The sequence below is a fragment of the Anser brachyrhynchus genome (assembly GCF_964034855.1).
Source record: "Anser brachyrhynchus genome assembly, chromosome: 14".
Classification (NCBI taxonomy): Eukaryota; Metazoa; Chordata; class Aves; order Anseriformes; family Anatidae; genus Anser; species Anser brachyrhynchus.
Window position 1 is genome coordinate 20,349,022 of NC_137709.1, and position 23,360 is coordinate 20,372,381.

Genomic DNA, 23,360 nt, shown 5'->3' on the forward strand with positions numbered 1-23,360 from the left:
GAGCAGGCAGAATCCCACCTGGGCAAGCATCTGCCCCATGTTTGGGCTCTGCAGGGAGCAATGCTGGCAGCTGCAGCGGGCACAGGGCACTGGGGCCGGTGCCGCCAGCCCGGCTGCTCTTGCAGAGCTCCCGTGGGGAGTGGGCGCTCCCCGCTCTGCCCCCCAGAAAAGTGACTCACCCCGGAAAGAAAGCGCTCTGAGATCTGCAGATAGAAAAACCCCTCCGAGGGCAAAATGCTTGTTTGGGAGTGCATGCAAACGAGGCCGATCGCACACAAACACAAAGCTCCGCGCTCCTCAAAATTACCCCCTGCGAGGGACCACACCTTTCCCCTCCCCAAAACCCCAGCCCAAGAGGCACCGGCGGGCACGCAGGGAGCTGCAAACCCTGGGTGGGGCCCGGCCGCTCCCCGCTGCGGCTGCTGGGGGCTGCTGGGGGCTGCTCCCGTCCCCTCCTCCCTGCCTGGTGCAGACACAGCCCAGAAGCATCACCACCGGCGCCCAACCAGACCTGTCCCTGCCCCTTCTGCTCCGCGTCCTGTGCCACCTCCCTCACCACTGTGTCCGTTCTCAAGCCGTGTCCCCTCCATTTTTGATGTTCCCCACATCCAGTGAATTTGGGGATCAGCCTAAAGCCGGGTCCCCGAGGCAGGCTGGCCCTGCGACCCAGCCCTGAAATCCAGGTCCAGCAGCCCGGTGCCCAGGGACCGGTGTCAGCCCAGAGCCACCACCAGGCTGGTATAGTCCTAAGCTCCCTATGGATAACACTGGGAGCACGAGAGCCGAGGGGCCCCTCGTGCAGGCAGCTTGCCCTGCTCGCAGCAGCATGTCCCCACAGAAGGGCTCGCAGGGGTTAAGGTGACTGCTCTGGGTGCCACCTTCATAAAGGCGGAATGGTCCCCGCGCCCGGCAGAGCTCCCCAGCCATGTGAGCAGCTCCAGTTACCCGGCCCCTTTTATCCGATCCACCTCCCGCTCAGAGGAGGCCAGCCATCTCTCCCCGCTGCCTCCACTCTGTGTCGGGGCCGTGGGGCAGGAGCAGGGCCGGGTGTCCTTGGGCAGAGCTGTCTTCGCCTCCAATGTCATCCCGGAGAGCAGTGCTGTGGCTCCAGCCAGCGGGCTGGGCACCCTGCATGGACCCTGCCTGTGCCATGGGTAAAACCAGCCTCAAAACCCCAACAATGCTGGGGGCAAACGTGCCACCCCCGCAGCAAGCAGCCCCCTCAGCCCCAGCACCCATTGCTCTGGCACAAACGGGGCTCCTGGCCGTGGGCGCCCGGGTGGAGCCGCTCGTCCCCAGCCCCGGCCGCGCCGTGCCTGCTTGTGCAAACAGCAGCAGGAGCCGTTTCAACTAGTTGGACGGCTGCCTCGCGGTCAGGTGCCTTCCTCCTCCTCCCCAAACAGCCGCTGGTGCCTCAGTCCCCCCCAGCTCCACACGCTGCGCCCTGCCACTGAGGTGTCTCCCTCCCTTGGGTGCCGGGGCAGACCCGGGGGGTCGCCAGCCCCCAGCACGGTGCGCTCTTATCTCCCCGCCTGCTGCACGGAGGCACCAAAAGGCAGCTGTGAAGCAGCCCTGTCAGCGGGTTTCGCAGTCCTTGAGGTGTCCTCAGACGTCCCCGTGCTGCCGATGCAGAGTGCACCACGGGGGAGTGGAGGAAAGGTTGTCCATGCGCAGCTGGCACCGGCATAGCACCAGCAGCAAGGAGCTCGAGCTGCGCAAGCCCCAGGGCGCAGCAGAGGTAGAAAGGGGCTGCTTGCCCCATCGCTGGTGAGTGCTGCCCATCGCTGCAGCCATGCTCGGGTCTCCCACCCTGTCTGCATCCTCGGTGGGGTACAGGAACCTGAGCAAACCGCTCCCTGTGACCTGCTGCAGTCGCAGTTTGGAGGGGTGCCGGGAAAAAGAGATGCCACAAGCCACAAAGGAGGCGCTGTCGCATCTGTCACCAGGTTTCTCAGCCACGCTCACACCCCGAGGCAGTGCTTTGGCATTTGCTCTGCCCGTACTACCTCCCCAGCCTGGGAGCAGAGAGGACCATCTGCTCCAAACAAAGTCCGCCGCATTGCAAAACGGGGGCAACACCCAGGATCCGAGCACCACTGCGCAAATCTCGTCCCACCCATCCCAGCACCGATCTCACGCTCCCTTGGGAGGGCAGGAAACCTGGAGCAGCCTGGCTCTGTGCAGAGATCTTCCTGCTTTGCACAACACTGCTGCCTCTCCTTACTTTTCAGGATTGCGGGAACTTCATGTGCTGCTGTTTGAGTCAGTGGGGGCCTGGCAGCCCTGGCAGCAGCAGGGAAATTTTCCCTAATCCCCTGGCTGCTCGCACCAGCCCCGGGGCAGAGGCTGCTGGTGCTGCAAGCACCACGTGGCCCAGCACCGCACGGTGTTAGCGGCACGGTGCTGGCACGCCAAGGTGCATGGCTGCACCTGGGCCCTGGGCTCCTCCTGCCACGGATGTCCAATTTGGGGAGCCTCAAGGGGATGTGGGGAGGGAGAAGTGCTGCGAAGCCTGCCTCTGCAGCGCTCCTCACAAAACAGAGCGGGCCCAGCAGCCCAGCTGATGGAAAGGAGACGTGGCTGCAGCAGCGGTGGTGCAGGGAGAGGAGCTGACACCGGGCTGGGGTGGCACCAGAGGTGGGCTCTACCCCTGCAACACGTTTCTTTACCACCAACTTCCGTGAAAAAAAAATAAGGCTTGTGCCAAAACCAAACAGGCCCCAAGGCAGCTCCCGTGCCAGGCTCCCTGGGAAGCTCAGCTCCACACATACCCCCTCCCAGGTGCCGAGCTCCAGAGGCGGGGGGTGCTTTGTTTGGGGTGCTTTTCCAGCCAGTGCTGGGTGTCCTTGATGAGCTTTTCTGCAAAAGTGGCATCAAACAGGAGGAGCGGGGAAACCTGCCTGCGCTGAATAGTAAAATCCGCTGGCAACACCGTGACGCTTCTCCAGACTGCATCTAAATATAGACTCCTCATTTGTTAGCATGCCTGCTGCTGGATTTGGTGCAAGGAGCCAGGGTGCTGCGCTGATGGTCCCCCATGGCCGCTGCCAGAGCCCAGCCAGGGCAGGGCTGCAGAGGGATGGAGGTGACAATGTGGCACCGCCACACCGCTGGGCACCCCAGCAGCCCCACCAAGCTCAGGCTTCTGCAGCAGAGCCACGAAGGACCGGAGGAAGCTGGGAAATTTGTGTCCCGGGCCATGCAGACGGCGGGATGGAAAAGCTCTTCCTTCTTGGGAGGGATGCCCTCTGCAGCACAGGTTGGTCATATGCCCACGATCCCTCCCAGCTGTGCAGGACACAGCCTCCAGCAGGTGCAGCAGCTGCAGAAGGAGCAGCGAGGTCAGACAAACAGGGTGCAAAGCACCACACGTACCACGAGGCTTCTCCCTGCTGTCTCCTGGGATTGGTTTGCTGGCAAAATGCCGTGGGTCCAAATCCCCCATTCTGACTCCTGGAGGTTTGGAGGCGCACGAGCACCTCTTTTAGAGGGCATGGCCTCGGTGGGAAGGGCTCCTGCTGCGAGCAGCGGCAGGATGCGGGGCACCCAGCGCAGGACGCTGAGCCAGCCCCCAGGAGCAGGGTTTCTGCAGCTCTCCTGCTGATGCAACACAGGTGTACTCTGCCAGCCAGCACGGCTGAGGATGCCAGCACTCAATCTGGCTGCACTCACCATCTTCCTGGGGCTCCGGGCAAGGAGACATTTATGGCAAACGCTCCAGGAAGCCCCGAGGGAAGGAGATGCCCCCCAGCATTTGCTGGGAACCTGCACCCTCCTTGACTTGACTCCTTGGCGGAGAGCACAAGAGGTGAAGACCTGGAGGCCACCAAATGCTGGCAGTCACCGCGCTATCGGCCCCGCTCCCCTAGCAGCACCCCCAGCCTGCCACGGGGACGCTTCCACATCCCCAGCTGCTGCACAAGGGCAGGGGGCTGCGCTCCAGCCAGCGCCACTAAATGCCACGCCGAGGGCTGCCCACTTGCTGCCATGTCCCAACACCTGGGAAAAATGGGGAAGAGACGGGGTGAGCTGCAAGCCAGCCCCTGCCCCGCTGGGATGAGGCGCTGCTGGCTGCGCGCAGCAGCCTCCTCTGTTCCTGGCGCCGAGTCCCGTTGAGACGGGGCCAAGGAGGACGGGAACTCCGGGCATCCCGCGCCGCCGCCGGGGCACGCGGGGACATCTGCACCCCCAGGCACGCTGCTGCCAGCGTGTCACAGCCACATCTCCTGCCCCGTGACCGCGGTGTGCGGCCAAAGGAGACACCTCCGGGTCCCCAGCCCGCCCGGACACCCCACCAAAACCCCACGGGCTCAGGGTCCCAGACACAAGGACGTCACACCCCAGGCTGTCCCCACATGGGGACAGGCAAGACAAGCCACACAACTCATGCAATGAAGCTGAAAAGCCACCCAGTCAGTGTCCCCTTGGGAACCAGAGTCGGGGGATATGCTTTGGCCCTTTTTCCCCTGGTTTTACCATCTTCCAACCAACATACAACCCAGTTCATTTTTTTGAGCCTGCAGGGAAACTTGAAGCCATTGGGTTCTCCCCGCATCCCCCCTCGGGGTGAGGGGGGAGTTTAAATGCTCCGTTTCTCAGCCAGACCTTGCAGATGGCAGCAGTCCATCTTCTGGGGGAGAGTGGATGCTGGGAAGCAAGCCCGGGCCAGAAGGACAGCTCGCAGGGCCAGAAGCACATCAGGAGACGTCCCTGTGCCTTCACAGGCTGCTCCCCCTGCTTCCCCTGCCCAGAGCCCGTCCTGAGCACGGGCCTGCAACAACCCAAGCAAGCCAGAAACGTGCTCCCCGGGGCACATCCCTCTCTGCGGCAGTGTCTGCAGAGAGAGGGAGAGACAGGCTGGAGCTCCCATCCTTCCCCAGCCCCGGGGCCTTTCCCCCACTTCCCCTGAGCTTGCAGGGCCACAGATCCTCGTGCTGCTGCTGGTATTTGGGTAGCAGGCCACCGAGCGCCGGGGACACAGAGCCAGGAGCAGCTGAGAAACGCAGCCCTAAAATAAGAGTTGGCAGGAGGCAGACGCAGCTTGGCAGCCAGGGGACAGGCTCCAGGCAGCAATGGGGACGCATCCGGTGGCTCCCTTAGAGGAGAGCAGGACAGACAGAAAGCAGCACCCCGGCCCTGCTGCGTGGGGCTCCCACCCTTGTGTTTTCACCCCAATTCTCCATCGGTGCACGGGTTTCCCCACCTGGCCCCACCACCATGCCCCCCCAGGGCAGGTTTGCTGTGAAAGGCTCCCAAAGCTGCCTGCTCCCCCACTCTGTCATCTCCTCCTGCACTTCCAGCAGCTCCCGACCGCGGCTGTGCCTCAGTTTCCCCTCCTGGCCCTTGGGACGGGGACTCAGCCCCCACAGAAGGATGTCGCCAATGCCTGCCAAGGGATTTGCAGCTCGCTGCCATGCCGGCTGGCATCCCCCTTGGCTCCTGGCAGGGACCAAGCGCCGTCCTGGAGAAACCTCTGCAAACCTCGCCTCCCCCGCCTGCTGCCCCAGCCCGGCCCGGCCCCGACACCCCCTCGCCCCTTGCCCCTCGCCTTGCCCACAGCCCCGCGGGGGGAGCGGCACAGGGCAGGCGGCACGGGTACAGCCAAAGAAGGAAAGGAGCGGGACGGGACGGAGGAGCCGGCAGGGCTCCCAGCTGGCACATACTGTAAAAGGGAACGGGACTGCAGGGCTCCAGCTCGGTGGATTTAAGATGGCTGTGAGGCCGGGAGGAGGAGGAGGAGGAGGAGAAGGAGGAGGAGGATGTTAACCCTCCCAGCACCGTGCTCGTGCCAGGGGCACTGCGACGGGGACAAGCAGCAGGCTCTGCTCAACATTTTCCCGAGGCTCTGCTCAACATCAGATGCAGAGGGGTCCCCCTGATCCCCACCCGACAAAATGCAGCTGGCCTAGCCGGCAGGCCCTGGGAGATGCTGCCCTAAAGACGGACCGCTGGGAGGAGGAAGAGGAGGAGGGGGCACATGGCAGGCACCTGCAAGACGAAGCCACGGAGGTGACCCCATCGGGCGCATGATGCTCAGCATCGAAGCCCCCTCGAACCCCGGCTCCCCTGGGAACGCTGCCCCCAGAGCCCACACCAGGGGCACAGCTGGGCGCACGGGGGCTTTGGGGGGCTCAGCAGCACCAGAGGGGCAGGAGAGGGGAACCCATGGGGCCACCCACCCGGCACTGCCACCCCGCAGATGGGCAGAGGGGGTGGCTGCTCAGCTGTCCCCCTCTCCGCCTGTGCACACACCTTACTGACTGCTTTTTCCTGCTTAATTTTTTCCCTTAAAAACATCAGCTTTGGCCCTCCCCGGGTTTTATTGTTGGATTCATCAAGACTTTGAGTAGCCAGGCTTGGTGATTGGAGGAACAAAGGTATCGGCACTTAACTGCAACTTCCTTTCTCTGAAATATTTATTGGTCATTGACGTCAAGTAATTATTGAGAATTATTAATTAAGAAAGCATTTAAGAGCATTGCTTTTGTTGAGGTTTTGTCATTACAATCAGTTTATCGTCCAACAGAAAAAACATCAGCCTTTCCAGTTGCTTGGAGTGAAGCAAAGCTCCTCTAATTAATTTCCTTTTCCGCAGCAAGTGTTTTGCTTTGACCCACCTCGGGGACTTGCCTTTCTCCAGGTATGACAGCCCCGCCAGCTCGGAGCGAGCCAAGGGGACCTCAGGGAGGCCATCGGATGGGAACATGATGTCCCCTCCAGCTTGGCAAGGGCAAGCGTGAGCTGCCGCACTTTTCGGGAAAGCACCCCACGTGCCCCATCTCCCACCGAAGTGCTGCTTCCTTATTTCCCGGTGGGGCTGCCCCCTCTGGGGACCAATCCTGCTGGAGAAGCATCAGCCATCCGCGACCCTCCCCATCCCGCAGGGCGCAGTCCCCACTCAGCAAGTGGGTCAGCTAAATATAAGCAGCACTGGCACCAGGCGCCTTCCTCCTTGCATCATCGCCACCCTAAAAACCATGGCCCCAAGACGGAGGCTGCTCAGCATGTGCTGTGGCAGACGTGAAACACTGTCACGTTGCCAGAGGCACCGCTGAACCCTTTCCTTTGTAGCAACCCCCCCACACCCAGGCTCCCAGGCTGGCTAGGGTGGCCACCATGGAGCTGGGGACCAGAAGGCACCAACATCCCCTGGATGGCCACCCCGAGGAGCCCATTGCCACAAACCACGGGCACTCTGCACAGAGCAGGCCCCCGGGAGGGAGATTTCCATTTCCATTTACTGAAAGCAGCCGCCTAAGCTCCCGAGCACAGCGGCAGTGAGCTCGCACCCCATCACTGAGCTTTGGCAGCGCACCCGCCCAGGCCTGCGGCGCTGAGCATGCCCAGCCCACGGCACATGTGTGGCTTTGGCTGGCAGGCTCGTGCCAGGAGCCGGAGTGTGGGACATCAGCAGGCAAGTATGCTTGCCTGGGAGACTGCAGACCAGCCTGTCTGGGTGGCTGGGCAGTTTGGACCCAGTATACCCAGTCTGGCCACCTGCGGGGCAGATGGCTTTCCCAGTGCAACCTGTGTGCCACCCCCTCTCCTTCCTCCCCACCTGCACCTTGGTGGCTTGGGGCTGGTAAAGCTGGGTGCTTTCGCCGCCAGTTGGGAGCAGCTCCTGGGCTGGAATGCAAGGGGGGCAAAGTTTGGGGTGCTTGGGGATGCTGCCCCTCTTCACGGCCTCACTGCAACGCCAAGAAAAGGCACAGCGCTGCAGGCCTGGCAGGGAGCAGGCACCAGTGGAGAGTGGTGGTGAGCTCCCTGCACCCCAGCAGCACCTGGACAGGCCCTCGGCAGCCTCCAGTTATCCACAAGCAAACATCAGCAGCCTCTCGCCCAGCCCAGAGGGGTGGTTATTAGGGAAAGGCACTCTAATGAGGCAGCTCATTAAACGCAGGAACGGATTAGGCCAGGAACCAAGGCGCTCTGTGACTGCGGAGTTCAAGAGCAGGACAAAGCTGCCCTGCCCTCGCAGGTGCTGCAAGATCCTGCCGCACAGCAGGGGCCGAATGGCACCAACCCTCAAAGCGCCTTCAAAGCCCTCCCAGGGCCTGCAGGAGCTCTGAGGATGGATGGCGGAGGGAACGCAGGACCAGGGCTTGAAAGCGATGAAAACACCCCCTGAGATACAAGCGGAAAACGTCTGCTCCATCCCAGGCAGTCAAGCTCGGGCGCTGCCTCCTCTGCTCGCTGAGCTCGACCCCAGCACCGCTGCGGCTCCCAGCGGGGATGCTCCAGGGAGAAAGCCTTTGGCACGGCCCAGCCGTGCTGCCTGGGAGCTCAGGCAGGGGCGATGTGGGAGGAGAGGCAAACCAGAGTTCACAGCTGCAGTCACCAGGGAAAAACGAGCCCTGAGAGATGTCCCTCTCTGTCACCCACGGCAGTGAGAGCCACCTCCAAGCCACCTGGGCACCCGTGAGAAGCATCAGGCCCGTGCGATCGCTGCTGTGAATGAAGGTGGGAACGGAGCTGCTAAAGATAACTTTGACAAAAGGAACTATTAATAGCAATACTATAGGGCTTTTCACTTTGTTTTTTTTTTTTTTTTTTTTTTTTTTGCGCATCCTTCAAGGCTCTCTCCAGGCTTGACAGGCCCTGATGGATCAGGCCCTGCTGCAACTCCAGGAAAACGACAGCGCAGGCAGGGGCACGGCAGGCACCCAGCAGCGTGCTGCAGCCCACGGGGAACCGGCACGAGCAGCAGGGGGCTGGCAGCCCTGAGCCAGCCCGGCGCAGGCCGGAGGATCCCGCACGGTTTCTGCGGGTGATGGCGCCGCCACCACGCCGGTTTCCATGGTGACTCCAGCACTCGGTGAGATGGAGATGGCGGGATCAACCGGGAAGGGATGGAGCGGAGCTGGCACCCTCCAGCTGCTGCAGCCGCCGGCAGGGCCCCGCTGACCAGCTCACCTGGGGGCATCTGGGTCCCCTCATGCTGGCTGTGGGTTGTCCCAGTGCTGCACGGCCTTCCCTGACAGCCAGCCCTGTCCCGGCCAGGCACACAGCTCACACCACGGCACCAGGCCGGTTCTGTGCCCTGGAGCTGCTCGGCCGCTCCTGGTGGCCCTGGGGACAGCTCCCGGTGGCACCATCTCGGAGCACACGTGTACCACCACAGCCCGGCTTGTGTGACCCGGCACCAGGGCCAGCAGAGTGGCAGCGAGCTCCCCCCAGCCCAAAAAGCCACCAGTGCCTGCCGAGGAGCTCTTCTCCAGGGTCACCTGCCAAGCCACCAAGTGTGGTGGCTGCTTTCCGGGCCCTGGTCCAGGGACAGGGCAGAGTGGGAGCCGGGTCCCCCACCACCGGGTCCCTGCCACCGCCTTCTGCCTGTGTGCGGAACCCTGCCGCGCGCCCTGTTCCTGCAGCGGTGCAATTAGCCCCGCTGACCCCTGAAATCCTCAGCCTCGCTAAGCAGCCATGCATTAAATCCCGGATTCAAGGGTGGAAATAGACTTCGTAAAAGGCTTATGGCCCTATTTATTACATTTTACGCATGAAGGGGTCCGGCAGCGCAGCCACAGCGCTGCGGTCGGTGCTGGCTCTGCCTGCACGCCAAGGCAGGCGGACAGGCGGACGGGCGGGGGCTGGGGCAGGCAGCAGAGCCTTGGCGGGTGTCTCCTCCTGGCTGGGGTTGGGTTGCCAACTGAGTGCTCCAGCAGACGCAGGCAGGCGGGGATATCGATCTAGATGAAAGCTAACACCGCTCTCGGGGATGGGTAACTGTATCTGCCGCACATTTGTATTCCTCAGAGCAGGGCGCAATGGTTTCAGCCATCTGCCGGAGCAGCATCGGCATCCTGGGGCCACTCCAAGCCCTCTGCGCCGCGCCACCACCTCCCGCTGGGGACACGCAGCTCCAACCTGCCCTGTTTCACCCTGCAGGGCCACGTCCATGGAGCGAGCAGCACCCTGTGGAGGAGGGCATCCCCAAAACAGCGAGGGGCCTTCTCCAAACCCACGCCATCTCCCCCTGCCAGGCAGCTCGCACCCTGGTGGTTGGCACAGAGATGAAGGCTCAAAACCCGAGGGACCCGCTGCTGTCCCGCAGGAGGCAGAAGGCAGCCGCGTGTCCCTCTGAGTGCTGATAAATGTGAAGAACCCGGAGCAGCATGGTGTGTGCCTCATGCCCCAGGTTCCTGGGACACTCTGACACAAAGCGCAGCTCCCTGCTCCCTGCGGAGGGACCCCCGGCACCCTCATCACAGGTGCAGGGAAGGCCACCAGCAGGGCCCTGTGAGGACAGCCCTGACAAGGGGAAATGGTGCTTGGGAGGTGTGCTGGGCTTGGCTTTTCAAAGGGGCAGATCCCACGTCTTTCATTAAGCGAGCTCAGAGGACTTTGATGCACACAGTGCCCCGTACACCTGAGGACAGAAGGATCTTTGCTCCTCTTGCCTTCCCTTCCTGCCTGCCCAGCCCCTGTCACGCTCCGGGACCCTGCTCCAGCGGCCCTGAATTTCCACCCCCAGGCGCCTCAGCCCCCGTCGTGGCACAGGACCGGAGGTTTTTCCTGCAGCCGAGCTCCGCTCCACGTGTTTTGCAATCCAGCTCCTTCCTCCAAGGGAAGCTAACAAGCAGCGTGTTGGGGCATAGATAGGCTCCTGCCTCTAAAGGCACGGAGAAGGCGTTTAGAGGAAAGCCTGCGGTTCGGGTGCCAGCAGGCTGCAAGCTCCCCACCGCCCTGTGCTGCCCCGCGATGCTGCGAGCCATGGCAGCCACGGGGAGAGGTCTGCACTGCCCAGCACAGCCCCACGGAGCTCCCAGCCCCTCCGCTGCCCTCTCGGGCTAGTCCTCCCACAGGAGAGGCTACTATGTTTAGGTATCTAAATGAGCTAGAGTGGCTGTTTCCAAAAAGAATTAGTTTGGGTTACGTAAAGACAGAGAGAAACTTCAAAGGTCCTCAAAGTGCTGTAAGTGAGCAGCACAGCCGGGGACGGTTCCCGCTTTTCATTTCTGGTGGACTCGGGGATGTGCTGCCAGAGCTGGGCTGGGTGCCCGGGACAGGCAGGCACGTGGCAGGCAGTGCGGGCTGATGCAGAGGCAGCAAAGCAGGGGCAACAGCTGGGGGCACCCACCCTGCCCCAGCACCCTGCCCCAGCACCCTGTCTGGGACCTGCTCTGCTCACCACGTGCCCAAGTGGCACCTCACAACATCCCCAAGTGGCACCTTGTGGCTCCAGCACGGCTGCCTGGCCCTGCAGAGAGCAGCAGGTCACCAGGACGGGAACCTATCCCTGTGGGCAGCACGACCGAAAGCACAGGGAGGAGCGAACAGGGGCGAGGAGGCACCCCGAGCGCTGCAGCTCCAGCAGCAAACAAACCGAGCGGCTCCAGCCCTCCTTGCCCACGCGTGTCCTAACAGCTCCCCGTGACCTCCCACCCGCTCGGCTGCTGGCTTCCTTCCTCCTGCACTGACTTCCACATCCCGAAGCCTCTGGCCCGGCGAGGAGAGGAGCCGCATGCAGGAGCGTGTCCCACGCACCCACTGCCTCTCATCCCAAAGCCGCAGGGCTGCAGCTGCCTGTGCTCCACCCTGAGCTGAACCCAGGGCCGGCACCAGCTCCTGCGGTTTTGTTTGCTGTAGTCACCTGAAAAGCAGCCTCCATGCCAGCGGGTTTGGTAGCGGGCACAGCGGGAGTTTCTGGGGACACGCACTGAGTGCTTTCATTTTCAATATATATAGAAATAGGCATTTGTATTCCTTCCTAAAAGGACACAACAGCAAGAAAAAAAAAGCACCATCAAACCTCTCAGACTGAGAAAACCACACAGTTTTCATAAGACCCGAGTTCTCTTATCTGTGTAATTGGTTTTAGCACCCAAAAAAAGCCATGTGCCATTCTCCTGGTGGGGCCCACACATACACAGAAACTTCCTTTTTAAGTAAGGCAGTTGCATTTTTTTTTGTCTTCATTATTAGAACGGTTAGGTCGTGACTACCTGCATGCAAGCATGCTCACAAGGAGACACGATGCTGGCTGGCTGAAGTCCTCAGCTTCTGCTGTGTGGAGCTCCGGGGCAGGTTTAAAAACCCCGCTGGCACCGCAGTGCTGAAGCGTGCCTCCAAGCCGCACGCACGTCCCGCGGGCAGGGCTGGGGAAGGCGAGCAGCTAAGCAGCTGTGGCTTCAAAGGAGCCGGCGGCGCTGCAAAGTTTAACTAGCTGAAAGCAAAGGGCCGTGGCAGTTGCAAACATTTGCGCCGAGGCTATGCAAGTCCCAGGAAATCAGGAGACCGGGGCTGGAACAAAGTCCAGCCCCGCAGCGCTGGGTGCTGGGTGTGCAACCTGTGCGTGGCAGCACAGGGCAGTGCTGGCCGTGCCGGTACAAATCTCTGCCACGCTCCCCGTGTCCCACTTTGCCCTCCGGCCCCTGGTGCTGAGGTCAGGCAGAAAATCGCCCCGTGGGTGGGCTGCGCCCAGGCTGCCAGCCTGGAGAGCCTGCGAGGACCAGCAGCGCCGCGGCTGCTTTCCTTCCAGCAACGCCCTGGATGGTGCAGATGGGCAACAGCACCAGTGCTCACAGAGCAGGAAGGAAAGCCAGCTCCTTCCCTGCATGGCCTTCCACAGGAGCCGTGGCAGCGCGACGCTTTACGCCTCCAGCTGCCTGCTGTCAGCCAGCCGTGCGTCCAGCCGCCGCTCCAGCCCCGGCGGAATCCTGTGCGCACAAACGGTCGCTGCAGTGTTTCCTGCAACACCCCACAGCTACACGGGCACTTTCATCATAAAAAAAAAAAAAAACAACGTAACCCACTCCCACCTAGGCACTTTGGTGAAAAGCAAAGTGAGGATGAGCTCAGCAAGCAGGCTGCCGAGGCTGGGGGACGTGGAGCATGCTGCCTGCTCCTGGCGCTGCTCCCCTGCACCCCACCTCTGCCTGCCCAGGGCTGCCCCAGCCTTGGGTCCCCTCGCTGCAGGACAGCCAGGTCCACACCTGTCACTTGCAGGCAACGAAACTCGCAGCTCCCCCATCATCTGGGCAGGAGGGGGGAGAAGAAAGGCGACGAGAGGCAGCAGGGCTCCCTGCTGGACGCAGCACACCGCCAGCCACCCGGCACGCTGCTCCTACCATGCTGCAGCCCCAGCCCAGACCCCCCGCCTGCCTTCTCCCCTCCATCTCCCCCCCTCTCACAGGATTTCCTTGCTCTTGATGTACACGAAAATTAGGAAACGAGGGCTCCTCAGGGACTAGGTGGGGAGAGCAGCTTTTGGCAGGGGTGAAAGGATGACACGTCCCAGCCCCCGCTCCCGCCGCCCCATCTGCCCGGGTCGAACGGGGTCCCACAGCCTCCCTGAACAATGGCCGGGGAAGCAAAGTGACAGCAGTGATGAACTTTCTGCAAACTGAAACAGGAACTGAGGTGTCTGACCAGCAGCGCTGGCTCAGCAGAAGGGACTGCTTCAGGCAACGTGCTCCCTGTCGCTGCAGGCAGCCAATGCTCAGTGCAGAAGCGGCGCAGAGGAAGAATTCAGAAAATGCATCGCAGTGAAGATCCGCTGCCCTGCAATCACATTCGCTGCAAGAGCTAGAGGCAGTCTCTTTATCCTCAGCCACCTCAGCACAAAAACATCCATATAAAGCATGTAACACTGCATCCCAGGGGAGGAGAGAAGTGTCACATCAGCCGTCGCGGCCACCGGGGTCTCTCCCACCCCAGCCCACAGGCCAGGGACTCCCCCTCTGCTCCCTGCTGGAGGGGAAACACGTGCGTGGCCCCTCACCAGAAGGAAAGGGTGCAGGAGGAAAGGGTGGTGCGCATGGAAGGATGTGAACAGCCCCTGTGCTGCTTCAGGGTCTTTGCTGGGCTCCTGCAGCACGTGGTGCCGAGAGGCATCCTTCCCGCAGAGCACTCGTCTCTCCGGGTACAGGCCAGGGAGGTGCCCAGCACCCAGCGCTTTGTCTCAGGACTGCGGGAAGCCAGATAAGCAAAGCGTTTTCCCTAAGCCCCACACATCTGCCCGGGAGCCAAGAGTGATCAAAGGTTAGTCTGGCTACTGGATGGGGCTATCACACAGCCCCTGAGGCTGTGCCCGTCTCTGCACCCCCACCGGCAGACACTCAGGATGCTGACACCGCATCAGGACCCCCCGGGGAGGTTCCAGCTCTTACAGAGCCAAAGGAGATTTCAAGCTTTTATTTTCCCTTGTCTTAATTCCGACATGAACCAGCTTAATGCAACAACTTGCAGCAGCAGCTCGGAGCTGGTCACTGCCTTCTGCCTGGGGAGGCACAGCGAAACAGAGCTGGGCGAGGACAGCGCTGCTGAGACCACGAGCACTGCCAGATCCGTGCAAAGTCCTTGGCATTTCTTGGAAGCTCACACTATTAAAAAAAAAAAGGCGATAAATAAATAATAATTTGCACGGTCCCGTGGCTGGAGCTCAGGAAAAGTGCTGAAGAGCAAAAGAGGTGAGAGATAAGTGGAGGGGAGCGCATTGGCTGAGCCTTTACCTGGGTGCCAACGGCACAGCAGCACGGCTGCCTCTGGAAGTAGGTCAGTGTACCTCACCTCCCCGTCCGTGCCATTAACTTTAACCTTTAGTCTTTGGCTTGTTACAGCTCTGCTCTGCAATGATGGGCACCTGCATCCCCGGCATGTGGCGCAGGCAGCGGGGCGCCCGCTCCCCTGCACCCATACAGCAGGCGCCCACCAGCTCTGGGGGTGCCTTGGTGCTCTCGGGGATGCCCCCACGGCCCTCCCCGTGCAGGCAGCATGCAGGGTTCCCCCTCTGCTCCATTGCTTTCGCTCTGCCAAAGCGTCACGAGAAATATAAGGCTGTGCGGGGTTGCCATGGAGCGGGGCTCAGCTGCGGAGCGGGGGCCTGAAGCGGGTTCCTCTGACAAACGCTGGCTCTTCTTGCCCTGTCTCCTTGGCGGCAGCGTGCTCGGCAGGGCCTTATCTTTGGGGACAGCCCTTCCCTGGGGTGATGGAGAGCCCAGCGGTGTTCTCCTAGGGCACGCAGGCCCAGGAAGTGCCCCTTGTCTCAGTGAAGCCGTGTCCCCAGATTCACAGGCAGGCAGGAGGAGCGGTGGCTGTGGTGGCTTTGGTCCCAGATGCACAAGCAGTCCCCTCGCATCACCTCTGACCTGCCCCGGGGGGTGATGTCCCCAGGCTCCCAAGGGTGCTGGCCTAGGGCGAGCACATCCTTGCCAGCGCGCTGCCTGCTGGCACAGTCACCGTGGGCTCTCCCGTGAGCCAGGTCCCAACCCCACCAACGCAGCACGAGCTGTCAGAGCCCCACAGGTGTCCGTGTCCCCAGCCCTGCTCCAGGGGCCACGGAGCCCCGTTCCTCAAAGCGAAGAAGGTCCCGCAGCCCCAGGACAGTTTTAATTTTCAACCAACAGCACTTAAGTGCCGGAGCAAGCAGAGTTTCTAACTACAAAGAGGCTTTTGACATTGGAAAGGTTAATGTGGGAGAGAAATCTGTCTCTTTCACAAAGCTCCCTTTGCTTGAGGCATGAGGTTAAGACCTTAATTATTCACCTGTTGGAGAGGTGCCTTTCCATTACGGCATGGGACCAGGGAGGGGATGTGCAGGCAGGGCGGAGGCAAGGGGCAGCGTGGGGTCCTGCCAGGGTGGGAAGGACCTGCTCAGATCCAGGGCTGGAAGCAGCAGGTCTGCACCCAGGCTCTGCCGAGGGGCTGAATCTGAGGCCAGCCCTCCTTCCCCTGCTGCTCCGGCTCCCACGGCTCTCAGCAGCACACCACGCTCTCCATCTCCTGTACCCAAAGCTGCAACGTGCATGGCTGCGGGGGTGCTGCTTTGCAAACAAACCAGCACCAGCAGCCTCTCTCTGTGACCACCACCATGCTGCAGCCCACCTGCTGCACCCGGAGAGGGGACAGCATCACCAGCCTCTGTGGCACGGGGCCCCGTGACCCACGCTGCAGCCTTTGTCCAGGCCCTTGGGCTGCCTCCATCGTCCAGATCCCACCGCACGCGACAAAAGCAGAATATCAGTCTGCTTGGTGAGGACTATCGGAAATTAGGGACATGTACCCACTTCATTACTAACAATAGCAGGCCGCCTGATGCACCTCTGCGCAACCGAGGGCTTCGGCATGCTTTCTGCACTCATCGATGGATCAAGCTGTTAGCAGGAGGCTGAGAACTTAGAGAGAGAATATAGTATTTCAGTTCATGTGATCTTCAAGCATCCCTCCCAGAAGCAGCCTGTTGTTATTTTTTTTGCGTGTGTTTTTTTTTTCCTGCTGCACTTCGTTTAGGGGTTTAAAACAAATCGAAGCCATGAGTCTGATGCTGCTGCCTGTTGCAGGACATGGGGCTGGCAGCCCATCCGTGGAGTTGCTGCGGCCCCTTCCAGCACCCGGTGCCACTGGGCAAACCACCCCAAGGCAGCTGTGTGCCTCTGGGCCATGATGTTGCACAAAATGGATTACACGGGCCCAGAAATGACACGTTTCAAGCCACCGCAAACCAAAATCCCTTCCCGTTGCTGTTAAAAAGGAAAAGAGGGTGGCAGGAAAAAGGCAGGCATTGAGTGCAAAACCCTGATTTTCTCTCTGTAGCAATGCAGGCACCACGTGAATCATCGCTGCCCTCGATATGTAAATAGAGGTTAGCAGGCATCCTCAGCACAAGCCCAGATAATTAAGGGCCTGATGCAAATGCCCACGTTAAACCTCCGTGCGTCTCCACGAGAGCCCTCCCGAGGGGAAGGGACCACCGAGCACCCGCACACATTACGCTATGCCTTGCACTAGCCCTGCTGCGAAAGCAGGCAGCAGGGAAGAGCGTGGGGAGCAAGCAGGAGAGGCGCTGGGGGAAGAGGCAGAGTGCCTCAACATTTCCACAGGGGAACCAGGTAATATTGATGATCTCGTGGCCTCCTGACACTGCAGCCTCTCAGGATAATCTGATCCCGTGCTGGAACAGCGGGGACCGTGCAGGAGCAGCTTTGGGGCTTCATTGAGAAGTCAGCAAGGCAGTTGTAAGCAGAGGCTAGTACAGTAGTAATGGGGAGAGACGTCAGAGGGAGCGTGAGACCCGCCTCCCTCCCGTTTATAGTTCTGAAGAAAGCATGTGACAGCACCAGGGCTGGAGCCACCACTGCAGTTTCATCAGAGGTTAAGGTACAAGCACCACGAACACTTACAACTTCAGCCCTTTCCAAAGCAAATGCATGCAAATCACACTTTTTTGTTTTGTTTTGTTTTGTTTCTCCTCTCTTTTCCTCTCTTTTCACACCAGCCTTTAACCCTTGTGTGCACGGGGGGACAGGGAGGAAATGCAATTATCTAAAGCGGCCGCTGCGCCGTACAACAACCCCAGGCTGCATGGCACTTCCGAGGGAACCCGCAGCAGCCTGCCCAGCTCTGTTTGCTGCTCGTAACGTTACACACCAGCAGGCATCAGAGCAGCGCTGACCCTATGCGCATACGGACGGTGCCTCCTCCAACATTGCGCAGGTACGGGAGAGGGAGAGGAACAGAGGCGACAAACACAGCCAGCCTTATCCACGAGGTACCATAAAAATGGTCTTATTTCATCACAAGCCATTTCACAGTCCCAAATTCTGCAGGGTGTTCACAACATGGTGGTTTTGCACCAGAGAAGGATGACACTTCTCAAGGTTTCTTTTTCAGCCTTACCAGCCCCCTTTTGGAATAAGATTCCTAGATTGAAACATCAAATGCTGACAAAAAGCAAAGCAAACCACCCTTCAGATGGGTGCTGCAGTCACACGAGCTTTCCACTTCACGTTACAGACGCAGACAACTGGCAGGTTATTGCTGGGAAGCAGAGCCAGGAACTTTCACCTGCCTAGGGAGTAATTGGGATGGGGGGAGCTCAGCCTTTCTGAAACACTTTGCAGGGATGACACCTCGCAAAACCAGCCTCCTTTCTCCAGCCGGCATTCCCCCCAGCGATAATAAATCCTTCCAAATCAGAAGGCACAAACTGCTTACAAAACCTTCTTGGCCCACTTCTCACCCTTCCTGACCCTTCTTCTGTAATCAGCCTGTCATCAGTTCTTCGTTAGCAGCCCGCGTCCCTCCCCGCTGCTCTGCCCCCAGCAAGCTGCCCGTGTCCTGTGCCAGGCTGGAGCGCTGGCGCACGCCAGGAGCGGCGCCGGGACTCCACCGGTCCAGCTGGTGGCAAGACCTGCCTGGTTCTGGCTGGCACATGCACCAGGGGCAAATCTGATTTACTGAGCCTTGAGATGTTGTTTTGCACCCAAACAGCAGGATTAGTGCCGGCTCTCCCCCCTTGCACACACGCAGCACGCATACCCCTGCTGTGTGCAATCCTGAAGCTGAACTGGTGAGAGAGCAAGGGTTGGGATGAATGTGCTAGCTCCACAATCGGAGCTATTTTGTAATCAGGGGTTATGAAAGTGAAGGGCTGGAGGGATGATATATAACTACACAAAACTCTTCCCGCTTGCACCAACCCCAGCGATCTGCCTGCGAAACACCCGCTGGGGTGCTCGGCACTAGCCACGGCTCCGGCTGCCGCCCGGCTCGTTGTGCGGTGCCTGCCTTCACCCCCCAAAATGGAAAAGCATGCGAGCCCTATAGCCGGCCCGGCTCGCTCTCGTGATGGTGCGGGAGCTGCCAAGGAGCCTTAAGCCGGTTTGAACGCCCGGCTCCGTCCAAAAGGGAGCCGGAGCCCGGCGTGGCCGCGGTGCGGCGCGAAGCCCCCCCGGCCCCCCCAAGCCCGCAGCCCGTGGGCGTGCAAGCGCCGCTGCCCATGACTCAGCCCCCGGCCCGGCTCCTGCCTCCCCCGCAGCCCCCCCAGCACCGGGGGCTGCAGCAGGGCCGGGGGGGGGGGGCTGCTCCTGTGCGTCCCCCCCCTCGACACCCCCATCCCCAGGCTCGGGGCCGTCCCCGTGCGGCCGGGGCTCGCAAGCGGGGCCGGGGCTGTAAGCCGGGTGCAGGGGGGGTCACTCCGTGCGACCCCTCCCCAGCAAACCCGACGGAGCCCCGCTGCGGGACCACCTCAGCGCCCTTCCCCCTTGTCCCCCCTCCCCTCCCCATCCCCGCAGCGCCCCGGCGGAACCCCCGCCCCGCTACGCCCCCCCCCCCCCCTTTCTGTGCCCCCCCCACCTGGCTGTCGGCGAGGTAGTTGAAGACGAAGGAGGAGAGCGCCTCGTCGAGCAGGGCGCCGCAGTCCGGCCCCGGCTCCGCCATCTTCCACCGCCGGCAGGGGCTGAGGCGGCTCCGAGCGTGCGGCAGGAGCCGGGCGGCCGCCGGGGCGGAGCCGTTCGCAGCCCCCGCCCGCAGGAGCCGGGGAGGGAGCCGGGGGGGTCCGGGGATTCGGGGGGGAGACGGGGGAATAGGGGAGGAGGTCGCCGAGCGGCCCCCCAACGGGAGGGTTGAGGGGGGAGCAGCCGCAGCGCTGCCGCCCGCGACGAAGGGGCCCCGACGGCAGGCATCGGGCCCGGGGGGGGGAGACGTGTGGGGGTGGGGACCGCAGGGTGCTGGCTCGGAGAGGTGTCCCGAGGTGCTTGGGGTAGGATGGGGGTAAGCAGGGAGACAGGAGCAGCACGGGGGGGCTTCAGGTCCCCTCTGTTGTCTCAGCCCCCCCCCCCCCCCCCCCCCCGTTCCAGCCAGCATCTCATGTCACGTGCGTCATTTTCTGTCTCAGGTTTGGAGGCGTGCAGACGCTAAAAGCCCTCTCAGAAATAATTGATGGCAGGCCCCAAATCTCGTGGATGCTCTTTGTGCTTACCCGAAGCAATTATGGGGAGAGAGCAGGGCTTGGCAGCGCGGCCTGGGTTAGCTGATGTAAGGCCAGCCAAGTGTACACCTGCAGCTTAATGGGCCCGGACCCTCACATCCCACCAGACGGCTCAGACGGGCCTGCAGGATCCTAATGTGCCCAAACAGCTGAGGAAACAAAGCCAGGAGGAGCGACCTAGGTTGCATTGGGCTCTGATGTCTGAACAGAAGGGGGTTTTCCTCCAGCACAAAAGCCTTGCTGCCCATCAGCTTTCTCGCCTTGTTCTTGTTTCCGAGGCCGTTTCCAAACCCTTCAGCCTCCCTCTGCTTCAGGACCTGCCGTTAGCACTGTGTGATGCAGTAACACTGGGTTTTCCCAATGACTCTGAGCCCTGTGCCAAAAGATGTCAGCAGACCATGCGTGTTGCTGGTGAGAGATGGGGCAGGGGCGGCTCGGCTGCTGGGGGGCGAGAAAGCAAGGGAGAAGCTGCCCACAGCTCTTCCTCGGGCTGCCCGGCCTCATCCCTAATTACTGCCACCAAGCAGTGCAACAGTGCCCCAAGGGGCTCTTCAAGCTGCTCACCAGGGGTAAAACTTCACCTTCCCTGGGGAGCTCTGGGCCCCAAAATGCTGCTTCCAGCGTGGCTCCGGGCAGCTGGCTTGGCACGGAGCAGCCGAAGGGCCCGGGGCAAGAAGCTGCTGTGGGCGCATGCAGTTCCTTGCAGACAAGGACTCGGATTCCCCATTGATGCTGCTGGTGGTGACCTGGGGGGAACAAACCCCAGCCCCTCCTGCAGGTGGTACAAGTGCTGAACGCTGCAGGGGGCTGAAAACGGGGGAATTTGCCCCATCAGGGGAAGCAGGACAGGAAGGCTTTGCAATAAAAGTAGTCTTTCAGGAGGAATTTGGTGAAAAAAAAGTGAGGTTCTTGTTCAAGTATCTCGTGATTTCCTTTAAATGAGCTGTACTCAAATGGGAAGTAACCGTTTGTGGGAATTGCTTGTAAAAGGTTGTTCGAAATCAGGCCGCCGTAGCCTTGTGTTTCAGAAACACCTTTTCTCTCCTGGCTGTGCAGGCAAGCACAGTTCTTCCCACAGCACCGGGGAGCATGAGCAAAGCAAAGCCCAGCCTGTGCTGGGCGATTTCTCCTCTGGCCCGGGCTTCTTTCAGGAAGGCTGATGAAACTGGATAGGGACAGGCTGCCCTTGTGCCAAGAGGGGACCAGAGGACAGCACAGAGGGGGTGAGACGCGGGCACCTTGGGGAGGTGGACCTGCTGCTGGATCTGTCTCGGGCTTTTGATGGGATCCTGGAGGACGAAGTACAGTAGCTCACGTGGCTGCAAGGCAGTGTTAACACGCTCCTGGTTCTGCTCTTGACTGCTCTGGACTTTTGCAGAGTCCAAGCGCTTTCCTGTGCCGGTTGGTATTTTTCACCTACAGAACAGAGATCACAGCACTTCCCTGTGTCCCAGGGCTGCTGGGGTGGTGGCTGAATAAAGTTCATAAAGGGCTTCAAAACCTGCAGGAGAGAGGCAAAGGAGGACAAGATGTTACCGCTGGTATTGTTCCCACCTCCTTAGGTCAGTCATGTGGTGGGTGCAGAAATGCCGTGGTGGTGTCGAGCACGTCCTGTCCATGGTACTTCAGTGCAGTGGGGTGAGTGGGATGTTATATTTGACATAAACGGGCCCATTTCTCTTGCTGCACACAGAGCACCTGTGCAGTTTCACTATTAATTGCTCATGAGTTTCCTTCTCAATCAAAACCTGAGTTTTGCGAGCAGAAGAGCTGACAGAGCTCGGGGTCCTGCTGTGTCTTATAATCAAAGAGGTGTTAGCCACAGATGTGCTGAAATCAGCCCTCTGCCGGAGCAGATAGGCCCTCCACCGACTGCTGCGTCCTGCAGCCCAAGACAGTTCCCCTGACAGAGCTGAGCACCCCTGAGAAATGAGATTTTCCACCCCGTGACATGGTCAGAGGAACACCAGCAGCACCCGGGAAGGGAGAGCCAATGGTGCTCTTAGCTGGGAAAGGCGTCTTTGGTCCTTGCACCTCTGATAATCAAAGGCAGCAGAGATTTCCTGATTTACCCCAAAGAAAGGGGCACAATGTGACGAGCCTCACAACCCTCTGGCAGGGCTGGGCATGCTGACCCTGCCGCTGCACCCCCCTGGCTGTCCCCTTGTGCCGGTGTCAGCCCAGGGCTGTCCCCTGCACTGAGCCCGGGGACAATATTCCTTAGATAAAATATAACAAGGCAAAAATCTGCAAATGCCCTTCCAGAGCAGTGCAGAGGGAGCCATGTCATTGGGCTGGCGGTCAGGAGGGGACGAGGGCTGAGCGTGCCCTGCGCCTGCCAAAGGCCAAGTGTGGGACCCAGAGCGGAGCCAATGAGCAGTGCCTGGGCCGGAGACACCCCGTGCTGCGCCAGCGCCCGCCTGCGGGCTCGGGTTTCAGCCGCCTCTGTTTGTGGATCTGGAAATGTTGTAGGGCCTGGGCTGTGCGGGGTGAGGGGCAGCAGCAAATGGGGTTCCTCCGGGTTAGGGCACGCGGCCCCCAGGGGACCTCGCCAGCCCTCTGCGCGGTGACACGCTCTCCTTGTCACCAAAATTAAATGTGGCCCCAAGTGGACCAGCCTAAGGGCTCCCAGCTGGGTGGGCAGGGCTGGGTGGCTGTCCCGGTGGGCATCGGGGAAGGGGCTCTGCAGTGGGGCAGCGGGGTAAGCTGGGGGCAGCAAGTGGGAGAGTGCTCCCTGGGCTCTGCTGCTGCACTGCCGTGCAGCCAGCTCCATCCACACGGGCTGTGAGGCCGGCACTGCTCCCCACGGGGTGGGCAGTGGCTGGTGATGCCGTGCCCCCATGTTGCACTGGGTTTCTTCACTGGGCTCCTTTCCACGAGCTCTGCTGCTTTTCCTCCTAAGCCCTGCCGGGCTCTCAGCTTAGCGCTGCGCTTCAGCAGGAGGAGCCAAGCTCAGGGACCCAGCATCACTTATCCTCAGAGCTTTCTGTGTCCGATGGCTCCTGTGCAGCCGTGTTCACCTTGCATTTGCACAGCTTCAAGGCCAGCAAGGATTCACTGCTGCAGAAGTGCAGGGGACGGTCCGCATGGCCGCGATGTGGCTCCTTACTGCCTGCAAGCCCCCAGCAGCATCAGCGTGGAGCGCTGTCAAAGCCCTTGCGCAGGCACACAAGGGACTGATGTCCCTCCTGCCCCATGTCTCTGCGTGCTGTAGCTCTTTCCCTGCAGCAGAGAGAGGAATGGAGCTGCTCTGCCTTTGTCAGAGCCTGGCTCCAGTCAGCCTACTTTTGCATCCTGCTCTTCTCCAAACCTGCATCCTTGCACATGGAGCTGAAGTCAGGCTGTTACTGCAGAGGAAACCTACAGAGAGAGAAACGTGGTGGCAGAGGAACAAGAAGGGCTTGAGGATTAGCTGCTGAAACAGATGGGAATTTCCTGGAGCGAGATGCAGAGCCGAGCGGGGCAGTGAAGGCTCCTGTGCGGTGGCTCATGCCGCCTGCCAGCTGCGTGGGCTGCGCGAGGAGACCACGATGCTCATGGCCTCCTCGTGGCAGTGCCGGTGACTCACGGCGCTGTGGGAAGCAGCACACGCAGCTGGGGCTGAGCCCTGCTCTGGAGCCCTCGGCACCGCACACCGGGGATGGGAAGACAGCTA

At 61.0% G+C, this 23,360-nt stretch overlaps 1 protein-coding gene across 3 annotated transcripts in view; it reads right to left on the reverse strand.

Moving 5' to 3' along the window:
* The window catches only part of PPARGC1B (PPARG coactivator 1 beta), a 44,233-nt gene extending 24,833 nt beyond the window's left edge, over positions 1-19,400 (reverse strand). For all 3 annotated transcript variants that reach the window (XM_080555216.1, XM_080555215.1, XM_080555217.1), the window contains exon 1: positions 19,072-19,400. In XM_080555216.1, the coding sequence (XP_080411342.1) occupies positions 19,072-19,155 (84 nt within the window). In that variant the 5' untranslated portion in view covers positions 19,156-19,400. The remainder of the gene's footprint in view (positions 1-19,071) is intronic.
* Between the last annotated feature and the right edge of the window lie 3,960 nt (positions 19,401-23,360).